The 11,678-nt window shown below is 40.1% G+C and overlaps 1 protein-coding gene across 2 annotated transcripts in view; it reads left to right on the forward strand.

Moving 5' to 3' along the window:
• The window catches only part of LOC127625265 (glutamate receptor 1-like), an 84,503-nt gene extending 81,740 nt beyond the window's left edge, over positions 1-2,763 (forward strand). For both annotated transcript variants that reach the window (XM_052100444.1, XM_052100442.1), the window contains exon 16: positions 604-2,763. In XM_052100444.1, the coding sequence (XP_051956404.1) occupies positions 604-762 (159 nt within the window). In that variant the 3' untranslated portion in view covers positions 763-2,763. The remainder of the gene's footprint in view (positions 1-603) is intronic.
• Positions 2,764-11,678: the final 8,915 nt, after the last annotated feature.

Consider the following 11,678-nt stretch of genomic DNA (forward strand, 5'->3'; position numbering starts at 1 on the left):
GTGTTGGTCTCGTCATTGCTGCACTTGGTGCCTGTTATTTTCCACAATTTCTTATCATGAAACGATGCCCGCACTGACTGGAGCAAGTCCATAGATCAAATGAAATATGCTTCTGTAAATTATAAATACACATAATTGAGGTCAGATCTTAGTGTGTACCGTTAGCCAGCATCAAAGCATTACTGCATGTGCACCTTATTTGTGAGACTGGGGCGAGTTGTCACCGAGGGAGTCAAAAGGGCAATCGCAAAGATGCTTGTTTTCTCTAGAAATGGGTTTGTATGTTGGATTTTAAACACCTACTTCAAAACCCTCTTCAATTTTCTCAAATTTGGACTTCATTGTTTTGCATCATATGCACAAATACACCTCATACATCCTTCAAAAAGAAACTCTTCTGTTCCGCAGAAGGAAGAAAGTCATGTGAGTTTGTGATGGCATAATGGTCAGTAAATAATGAGAGAATTCATGTTTTTGTGTGAGCTATACCTTTTATATTGCCCCAGTCTCGCCTACAACACCCCTGTTTTTGTTGCAATGCAATTTTGCTGTTGTCTCTGTGTGAAATGTCTGACCAGCTTCTGTGTGTTTCATTTCTCTTAGCAAATCATTGATGCAGCCTTGCTGAGCTCCACATTGACCAGGATGGGCAGTGGAGGAGAGAACGGTCGTGTGATGGCCCATGACTTCCCTAAAGCGGCACAAACTCTGCCATGTATGGGCCAGGCTGCTGCCATGGGCCTAAGCACCACTGGGATGTAAATGGTCAAAAGCATCTCCAAGATCCGGGGACATCAGAAGACACGAGGGCTAAAAACAAACAATAGAGAGAGTGGGATAGAAAGTGAGAGAGCAATGCAGCATACAACTCACCTGCCACTCAAATACTGCCAGATGAATTCATTGACAACACACTCTGGACTCCACAAGAAATTGGATAAGGATGGAGGAAAATTACTTTTCTAATAACAAGATGTAGTCATTTTTCCTGCTTTGGTGCAATAAGGAGAACATGTGTGAGGTTTTTGTATGAAGCATAATTTTTGTGTACCTGAGAAAACTAAGAAACATTTCCCTCACTTTCACAAATTAATGACAACTGACCTACGCTGTTTCATTATTATCTTGTTTCCCACAAAATCACCTCACAACTAATTATGATGCACATTTAATTCTCTTTGTTGCTTGCCTTATGGCATCAGTAAAGGGATCAATGGAAAGGAGGAGGCGAGAACCGGCTTTTCAATATAAATAATAGTTTAATTTTAAACTCAAACAAAAGACAAACACACACATGACGGACATGTCCGTAAACGATCTCTCTCTCCCGCACGATCCTCTGCAGTCGACCTTTATTCCTCTCAGAGGCTTAATTAGCCTAATACGGGACTGGGTGTGTATCATGACCCAGCCCCGCACTCCGCCCTGCCACAGCATCTTTGTTATTTCTTCTCTGTAAAAAGTGAATACAGGCAGTTGTTACCTTAAAGGAATAGTTCACCCAAAAAATTTTATTCTATCATAATGTACTCACCCTTATGTCATTCCAAAACCGTATGACTTCTATTTAACACAAAAGGAATTTTAATGATATTTTGGCTCGTCTTTTAAATACAATGGAAGTTTATAGCTGAAAACTACGCAAGTAAACAAGCTTCTCTCATAACACTCATGAACGTGCAACTGATGTCAAGAAATACACTGAAAAACATCATTTTGGGTTATTTCTCACTAAAACATATTGTATGTCTTAAGAAGACTTGTAATATGATGCACAGGCCACATGGACTACTTTTTGATACTTTTGGGTCTTTTTTTAAGCTGTAAATTGAGTCAGCTGCCATTGTATTGAAAGCCCAGAGCCGAAATATACAATTGCTAAGGTACTGTAGTGACAACATTATTTCACAGATATTTCAGTAAAATTACGGAAAACATTTTCTTTTATTGATGTTCTCCTCAGAAAAAGTGCAAGTGTGCTATATCAAAGTGTCCGCTCCATTGCACAGTCTACAAGTGTCTTCCGTTCGCAAACCCACCTAGGGAAGGAGAATTTTTCCATAGGGAGGAATAGACTGATTACTAGTCCTGTCATAGTTAATGTAGCTCAGATTCTCATCCTTTACGGATGAACACTTTGGATCAATCACCTGTTTTCTGTCCATGCTCACTGATAGAGTCTGAGAGTTACAAAAGAGAGAGCAAAGAATACACAATTCCACTTTTTGTGTTGCGTTTTTATTGCATTACTATTATTATTATTTTTTACACTTCCAGTTGCAGTGGTTTTCATCTGGTGGGTTGTGACTCAAAAATAGGATTACAGATCTGTTTTGAAGAGATGTGGACATCAGGGAACAAAGCAAATTCTAAATGCAAATAATGCAATGCAACTAATCATATAATAGGCTTCTCAACATCAACTCTATAGTATTTTGGCAAATATCAAAATCTGGCTGATAATTATATTTGGCCCAATGTTGGTTGAATGTGTTAGACTGGAAAACTGCTGTTGTTCAAACATTATCAGAATTGCCTGTTTTCCTTTTCAGCCAATGTAATGTTAATATTTTTTAGATTAAGGAATCCACTGCAAATTACTAATCTAATTACTTTACTGATTATTTAATCAAAAACGTAATCACATTACTTGTTATTTTACTTTTACATTACTTTCTAAATACATTTTTATAGAAAAGTCGTTTTTTTTTTGCTCAACAAATTCAAAATAATGTCTATATTTCCTCCTTGTTCACTTTCGCATATAAGTCACACGTTCTTAAATATGAACAGATATTATGTTTTAAAATCTATATAAATAATACTATTTTAGAAATGTGTTACCCAAGTAATGTACTGTAATTAAAAGTAATTAACTTAATTGAAATTCAGTAACTTTAATCTAATTACTAGAATTTAAAATGTAAAATACTTTTTGACTTTAATGTAATTAAATTACAGTAACTTATTACTTTGTAATCAAATTACACCAAACATTGATAATTTAGCATATTGTTAGCTTTGTGAGCATATTAATACATTTAATTTTTGATTATAAGAACAGTTTTATAACCCTAACTCTTTTGTACAACAAACAATTTTGTTACTTTAATGGGTTGTCATTGTAAAACAACTGCTAATGAGGTCATCTCTGTACAAAAACAGTCAGAGCATGCAGATGTGAAATAATAAACAGATCTCAGCAGGAGTACTCAGGAGACCTCTCCATCCACTTACAACCCTTAGACATTCTGTTTGTAATATTGTCATTGTAATAGCAGTTGAAACATTGTAGTGTAAACACCAATTACATGCAAAGTATTTTATAGAAATCTGCCTAATAGCTGAAAAAGGGACAGCCACATAAATTGCTCTTGCTGTGATATTAATAAGGTGATTTAATAGCCTGACTATAACAGTCCAATTGAGAGGAACAAAGAACGGTGGCAATAGCCAGCTTATTGGTTTGCCTGTTACTGCAGTCATAGTTAGCACATTTTTGGATAAATAGACAGACAACATATGATGTCATTCACGAACAATGATACTGTTGGATTCTATTTAAAAGTATTGCATCCTAAGCTGAGACTTTCACTTTTTTTAATTTTGTGGTGCCACATTGGGCCTGTATCTGTACTCGACTGGATACGTTGATCCAAGCACAGAACTGGATGTGAGATTGAACAGCATCACAATCAGACAACCTCTTGTATTGAGAGCTCTAATGGACCAGATCATCAGATATGGAAGAGCACAGGGGTAAAACTGAATGTCAATACTCTGTTAAAGCACAAGATTTACCCATTCAGGAGAACGTTCTCTCACCAGTGAGTATTTGTCCAGGTTCTGTGGTGAGCCTTTCTCTGTTTGCGAACTTTGGCATAGCACAATGGAGAGAGAGCTTCAACGATCCTTACACCTTCTGTCATTTTTATTGCTGATTCCATTTGTACAAAATGAGGTAGAGTATCAACCATACTATGATGTGAACCATTAGTGCTGACAAAATGGTGCTTTGTGGCCTTTGTTTTGCATTCAGTTGGTTATTTATGTAGCTGATTATATTTTGATTTATTTCTGGTCTTGTATTTAAAGTGGACTTCTGTATTTTAGATGGTTTTTTTTCCTCTTGGGGTTGACATTTCTATGTTTATATTTCCTTTAGAAAATTCTCTTTTTCACATTCACCTTAAAAAAAATATTTTAGAAAACAGCAGCAAGATGTAACAGCAAGAAACCGATGTGTTGACAAGGAATATTCAGAAATAAACTTTTCTTACTAAAATGTTTTTGCATTCTGTCAAGTTCTATTTCTGGTTGTTGATCTTTATTTGTTTGTTACCCTCTCCTCTTAAATGTTGACGTTTATGTGTTTTAAAGAGTTAGTTTGCCCAAAAATGAAAGTTCTGTTATTGTTATTTATCCACATGTTTTTCCAAACCCATGTGATTCCAAGTCTTCTGAAGCCATACGATAGCTTTGTGTGATGAACAGACCGAATTGTCGTTATTCACTGAAAATCTTCCCACCCATCACAGCTTTCAAATCTCATTTGTGTTCGTCTACATTCAAATATGGCATTTCAAGATACAGTACTGTACATTGTACAACATTTGATGGTTCTTACAGTTCTCATAACCGATTGCAACATGCCAGATTTGAATATGAGATTTTCGTTTTCACTTAAATTTCAGTGTTTTCATCACACAAAGCTATCATATATGGCTTTATAAATACTGACAATAAAATAGACAAGTCGTATGGACTATTGTTATGATTATTTATGGTGTTTATGTTATTTTTGGAGCTAAACAACATCCATCTCCATTCACTTTCATTTTGTGGAAAAGGACAGCATGAACATTCTACCTATGATCAATTGGGTTTCATCATATATGGGTTTGGAACAATAAGAGGGTGGTTGTTTTAGAAGCAAGCTTCCAGTAGCTGGTCAACAATATAAAGTGAACTTTTCAAGCAGAGTATAGAGTTAACATAACAAAACATACCATCCTCCATTGTGCATCAACGCCAGTCCAGGGCACTCTCCCTCCCATTGCTCGTTGGTTTAGATAGCATCCATTTGGTCGAGCCACTTCCACTTTTCTGTATGGATGCCTCATACAGCTTTATAGGTGCCTACATTTAAGACCCATTTTGAGTTAAACCCTTTATCTCTATTTTGCAAAACAAAAGACTTGGACATGTTGCTTGAATTTAGATATGGTTTCATGCGCCTCATCATCACTTATGGCACACTTGTTTTGTCAAATCAAAAAATTTGATTAGGTTAGCTTTATAAAATGCCATTTATTTCTGAGAAACTCTTAATCACATTCTCCTATGAATTCAGTGCACTCCATACATAAAAAGTTTTTAAAATAATTAAAATATTCACATTTCCTGCTGTCAGCCACAAGCAATGTTTCTCAAATGCATCAGTATATATTTGTAAGGATTCACAGTCTTGTAGTAGTTTTAAACAAATTTTATGCTGCAGCTCTCCAGAAATATTTCTTTAGTAATTCAAAATTAAATGGTTTTGAGTTTGCATCTCCATTAAAAAAATAAATAATGTTTTTTACAATATTCTGAACAGTCAACAGTTTTAAGACAGCGAAACTTCAACTAGAACACACTTTCAAATAATCTGAAAACGTTTCAGCCTTTTGTGGACTTTACAGACCCTCCTCAAACATAAAGTTTGTTTTACATTTCCTTCCTAGTTAATTAGTTACCTTGTTTAACTTGCTAAACCTTTTATGTTGTAGGATGGATGAATTCAATATAAAACCCAAAATGTGCATGCACTTATGTTGACCTCACTCATCAACAAGGCGTTTCAATCCAGAGAAATGTTGCTTGATGATGTTTTTTGTTTTTGTTTTTGGCATCATTAGGAGTAAACTCTAAATACTGTTGTTCGTGAAAATCCTAGGAGATCAGCAGTTACACAAATACTCAAACCAGCCCATCTTGCACCAACAATCATGCAAAGGTCCAACTCACTGAGATAAATTTTTTTCCCCATTCTGATGGATGATGTGAACATTAACTGATGTTCTGCATGATTTTCTGCACTGCTGACACAGGCAGGGACGGATTATGATTGCAAAGGCCCTAGGGTCAATTATCTCCAAGGGCCTCCCTCCAATTATTGTTTTCGGGGTTTCGTTTTCCTGCCCAAAAGTTGTTGAGCAGTTGTTGAGGGAAAGGGGGTAAGGCTAGATCGTGTAACTTTAAAGCCCAGGGCCCTCCTGGGCAGTCAAGGGCCCCTGGGCACTGGCACCATCGGCTCAGTCGGTCAAGTCAAGTGGTTTTTATTGTCGTTCAACCATATACAGTTAGTACAGTACACAGTACACATCGGTAATCTGTTCCTGGCCATACGATTGGCTGATTAGATAATCACATGAATGATTGTTGGACTTGTTGACAAGAGAGGTCATCAGTGAATGGCCAGACTGGTTTGAACTGTCTATAAACAGTTTGACAAAGTCTATAGTAACTCAGTTAACCGCTCTATATAATCTCAGAATGTTATTCTGAGATGCGGTTTGGTGGCACGAGGGGGACCTAAATAGGCAGATGGGTTTAATATTGGCTGATCGGTGTATATTGGGGACAATAAATTATCATCTTTAAAATAATTTACAGAATCATTTTAAATAACTGGCAGTTGTTCTTTAAATTTGAAATGATACCAGAAAATAAAATCAAAATACAATTATTAGCACAATTAGTACAATTATTAGCCTAGTTGTTGTGTGGCAAGAGGAAGGCACATAAATATAAATCAAATAACAACAGACGTAATTAAAAAGAACATTTCTCATTGGACTGACAAACTAATAAATAACGCAACTTTGCATTATATCAGAAATCAATTCATTTTATGTCATAAGTGAAGGAATTTTCATGAAAACAGGCAACTGATCAGTTACAAATGAGAAGGTAATGCAAACAGTGCATATGTTTACAACTAGTAAGATATGGCTAAAATCCTTGATGCCCTCATTGCAAAGGCAAGGACACCAGAGTCAGAGCTGTTTTTAAGACAGGCTGACATCTCACTAGGTTCTTCATTATTCTGTAAGCAAACACACAAGCCTAATTTTGTCAGTTCCCCTAAAATGGTTGTCATGCCAACCAAAGCAATTCCATGCCTTAACCACAACTTCGGAGAGTGCCTCAATCCTACCAACTTCAGAGAAGCCTCTATTCGTAAGCTGTTATTCATTTCCTTCTCCCTATCTTGTACTCAAACTGGCAGAGTGCCTTACATGAAGATTAGTTACATTGGAAGCTAAGTGGAATTGAAAAAACATGCATTCTAATATCAGGGTCTCAGTATTCTCAGGCCTCAGCATGTTCAGTAATGATCACTCAGGATGCATCGCATTTAAAGATAAAGGCTTATTTATGACATGTAACATAAGCAATTGTGTATAGAGCAGTTTTATACATAGTACACATAATAATTGCCTACAGACATCAGAGCTCCAGATGACGTAAACCCTGAGGCCTGATATCTATGACATTCTAAATGACCATAATTTGAATAGCGCCTGTGCCATTAATGACGTTAATATATGTTGATTGGGATTGCCATTTGACCTGCTAATAATACCTTCTGCCAGTGCTGTCCAGTCAGGTGTGGAGCCAGGAAGTTTTTCAAAAGGGTGGCCAGGCAGGGGCAAACGATCAGTCTGTGGTGGCACAGCTTTGGGGAGGGGGGGTGGATACAATGGATACAATGGATGGAGAGGTTTGCGCACATGGTAAGATTGTACCTTTGTACAGAGATGATTTCACCTCTAAAGAACTAAATTACTGAAACAGCAATTGCGAGTGGGGTGGCCAATGGGGTGGCCTAGCTCCACCACTGTGTCCAGTTATTGAAATATTACATTTATTACATATCCATCCCTATATAAAAGTGCAGCTGGGCAGTGTAACAACAACATCTCAGCATCTCTCTGTGTGGCTGTTGAATTGTTTTTTAGAGCTTGTGTGGGAGGCACGAGTAAGGCTCCATTTTGAATGATCACGGTAATTAGAGCGACACACACTGCACAAAAGGCATCTTGAAAATAGAACATGCTCATACAAATTAAATCTGTGTATTGCTATGAGTGACATATTCTGCCTCTATCTCTGTCTTTTTCTTTCAGCTGACATCTGCCATTTTTTCTCTCTCTTTCTCTGAACCGATGATGATGATAAAGGTAGGTTGGGTTTTGGAAAACCCTACACAACAACTCTATATCAGAGGGGTTTGTTGTAGTTGTTGAAGGCAGAATGAAAAAATAAAATGAGAGTCAACCTTTTGGGGGTATTGATTTGCTAAAAATCCACAGTATATGAGGAGATATAACCGTTCTGGCCCTTTATCTATAACAACAAAAACTGTGGTTAGTTACCCCCTTTAACCCCTGTCTACATTCTATAAATGAATTTAATGAAACAATGTTTTCCTGTCCTTCTTTTATCCATGTAATCACACTGCTAAGCACCCATTCCACCAAAACGGTTTCATTCTCCAGAACACAAACAAAAATCCAATTCTACTGTGAGCCCTTAAAAATTGGTATATTTGAAGAGAACATCTCAACAAAAACCTAAACTTGGTACACTTAAGAATATTTTCTTTTCAACATAATTGTTAAGGATAAGAGTTTAACCTCCTAAGGAAAAACATTTTATAGACAAAAAAAGTTTTTTGTCTATTGGTCTGCAGTGACATCAACTGGACACTTATAGAATTGTCCTGTAATAGCAGGCTCCTTTGTGCACTTTATTGAAATTTTGCAGCTGGTTGGATTTTAACCTAGCCACCTATTTCATTACAGTTTTTGTTTGCCCATCCCTTTCTTTGTCAGGAAATCTTTTGTGCAGCATAATTATTTCCCATCATGTACTTCATACTGATCATGATGTTTAAAATTCCTTGACTGCAAGATACTCGGCAAAACAACCAATGCTATTTTGTAAAAAAAAAAAAAAAAGAAACCCGCACACTCAGATATTACCTGATGACATTCAGTGGAACATGCGGTTATGCAGCCACTGTCAAGGGAGTACACTTGCTCTTGGTAACCAGTCTCTCAGCTGTGTGCAACGACCCAAGGTGCCCTATTTAAAAAATGGATTTTGACACACCCTTGTGCAACAGAATAACTGCCAACAAATCTTGCTCTAAAAGGTGACTCAAGCGATGTAACATCAATATTTGGGGCCTAAGAATGGTTACATTTATTTGACTTGGCCTGAATAAGCCAAAACACATATTTTATGTTTTACAAAAATCAAAAAACAGGGAGATAAGAGTGGCTCAGCTGTTAAGGCTGTGGGTTACTGACCAAGGGGTTCAAGCCCATTGATGCCATTGTTGGGCAAGGCCCTTGACCCTGTCTGCTCCAGGAGCACCGTATCATAGCTGACCCTGCGCTCTGTCCCCAGTTTAATGCAGCAAAAAGAAGAATTTCACTGTACATTTGCAAATGTATAATGAGTGATAAAAAATAAAGGCTTCTACATGCACCACTAAAGGCAACCCAACAGTTTTCCTGTTATTTACATGGCTGCATGTGTGCAGGTGCAGAGTGGCCATAGGGAGCACCAGACGCTTTTCCAGTCGGCCACTGGGTAATTTGGGCCAGCCAACTGCTGCAGGCGAGATAGGCAGCCGCCCTGGGCTCCAAAATGTCTCCATAGTCATCATAACAAAATTAAAATTCAAGGCCAGACAATGCAATGGCTTTCATTTTGAAATAATGTAGTGACTAGCTTTTATTTTGAAATCACTATCATTTTATCAAAAACAACAAGTTTAGTATAAGATGAGCTCTGAATATTCACTAAATGACAAATAACTGCAAGTTACAACAAATACAATAACCGCTGCGTATATTAACTCTGCAAACAGTAAAGCTATGAGCAGTACATAGTCATTTGTATAATTTATTCATCTCACAAAGCATATCTGGGAGCTGAAGCGCGACTTGCTGAACAATGCTCACGCCTGATAAACATGCAGACAATAAGCCATGAAAAATATTACTTTCCCCTTCTGTTGCTCTCTTACGTTGTGTCAGAGAACGACACTAGGGGTCTCTCTTGAGCGCCGATATTCACCTCTGTACTATGAAAAAAGGCCAATGAGAGTTGGCAGCCAGTATTTGCATGTCCCGCCCCCGGACATACGGGTATTTAAGCGGCGCAAATACGGGAGTTCATTCAGAAAATTTCTTCGGAGCCGATGGTCGTGTTTGCAGTTTGCTGCGTGACTACACACCGAGTTCCTGCTATCCTCTGCTGCATGCTGTTGGATTCTACGGCGCACAACAGCGGCTTTCTCCTGGTTGCACGGCTGTGCACTTCCTGCCCCTGAGCGCATCGACAGTTGCAGATAGAAAGATCTCTCACGAGTCTTTCATTCATAAAAGAGTGATTTTATTTAAAAGAGTAATTTCCTCTAAAAGAGCAAAACACAGCGGCGTGAACGTCCTTTTAAGGACGCGTCTTTTAAAGATGCCCTTCCGCCCCTGTGTTGTTCCTGGATGCTGTAGAGTACTCTCCGCTTCCGACGGCCACAGGCGTTGTCTCGTGTGTCTGGGCAGTGATCACACCGAGGCTGCGTTTGTGGATGGTTCATGCTCTCACTGCGAGAACGTGACCAAGACAACGTTCGCGGTCGCGGCTTGCTTACAATCGTAAGCAAGCCACTCCAGCCGCCCGTGTCGCTCCTTCTTCCCACGGGATTGAGGACGATGCGGCTGGCGATGGAGGCGATTTGGGGATGGCAGCGGGTGCAGCTCGCCGGTACGCCCCTCGGACCACCAGCGCCCGGCACGCTCGTTGACTACCCTCTTCGCTCGAGGTGGCGGCGACTCGCCTCACAGCCAGTCTGCCTACCCTCAGGCGATGGAAGCAGATGAGTTCGCCGCGACATCGGAGGGCGTGGGCTCTGACGCTGAGGGCTCCTCTGGGCTGCCGCCTCGGGCTTGCACGCCCAGCAGGAGGCCGACAGCGCAGATGTCCGATATGCTTTCCGGGCAGCCAATAGCGTGGGCCTGGATTGGAACCCTCCATCCTCCCGCAGCCATCACGGCTAGATGATTGGTTTTTGGCGTGGGCGCCGCTCACAGCCTCGCCCCCAGTACCTTTCTTCCGGAGGTGCATGATGAGCTGACGTCTTCGTGGAGAGCACCCCTCTCCACTCGTCGTGCCACCTGCTCATCCGCCCTCGCCACCCTCGACGGCGGAGCGCCATGGGTACACGGAGATCCCCCAGGTGGATAGAGCTGTTGCGATCCATCTATGCCCCGGAAGCACTACCACCTGGCGGGGCCGCCCTGTACTCCCTTCCCGGTCCTGTAGAGCAACATCCTCGCTCCAGAGCCACAGAGCCTCCCGACGCTGCGTTACCTGTTCCGCACCGCTGCGAAGCCCCGCCGGGTACGTCCAAAATACTTGTCCCCTCGGTGCCCCTAGCACAGAGCGCAGAGGCATGGCTTTCTCTGCCCAGCTCGTCACGCTGGCTGCACCGGACCATTCGACTCGGTTACGCAATTCAGTTTGCCAGGTCTCCGCCCCCCTTCCTGGGCGTTCGTTCCTCCGCAGTGCACGGCGAACATGCCCTCTCCCTGCGCTGAGAAATCGCCTCCCTTCTAATC

The sequence above is a fragment of the Xyrauchen texanus genome, chromosome 31 (assembly GCF_025860055.1).
Source record: "Xyrauchen texanus isolate HMW12.3.18 chromosome 31, RBS_HiC_50CHRs, whole genome shotgun sequence".
Classification (NCBI taxonomy): domain Eukaryota; kingdom Metazoa; phylum Chordata; class Actinopteri; order Cypriniformes; family Catostomidae; genus Xyrauchen; species Xyrauchen texanus.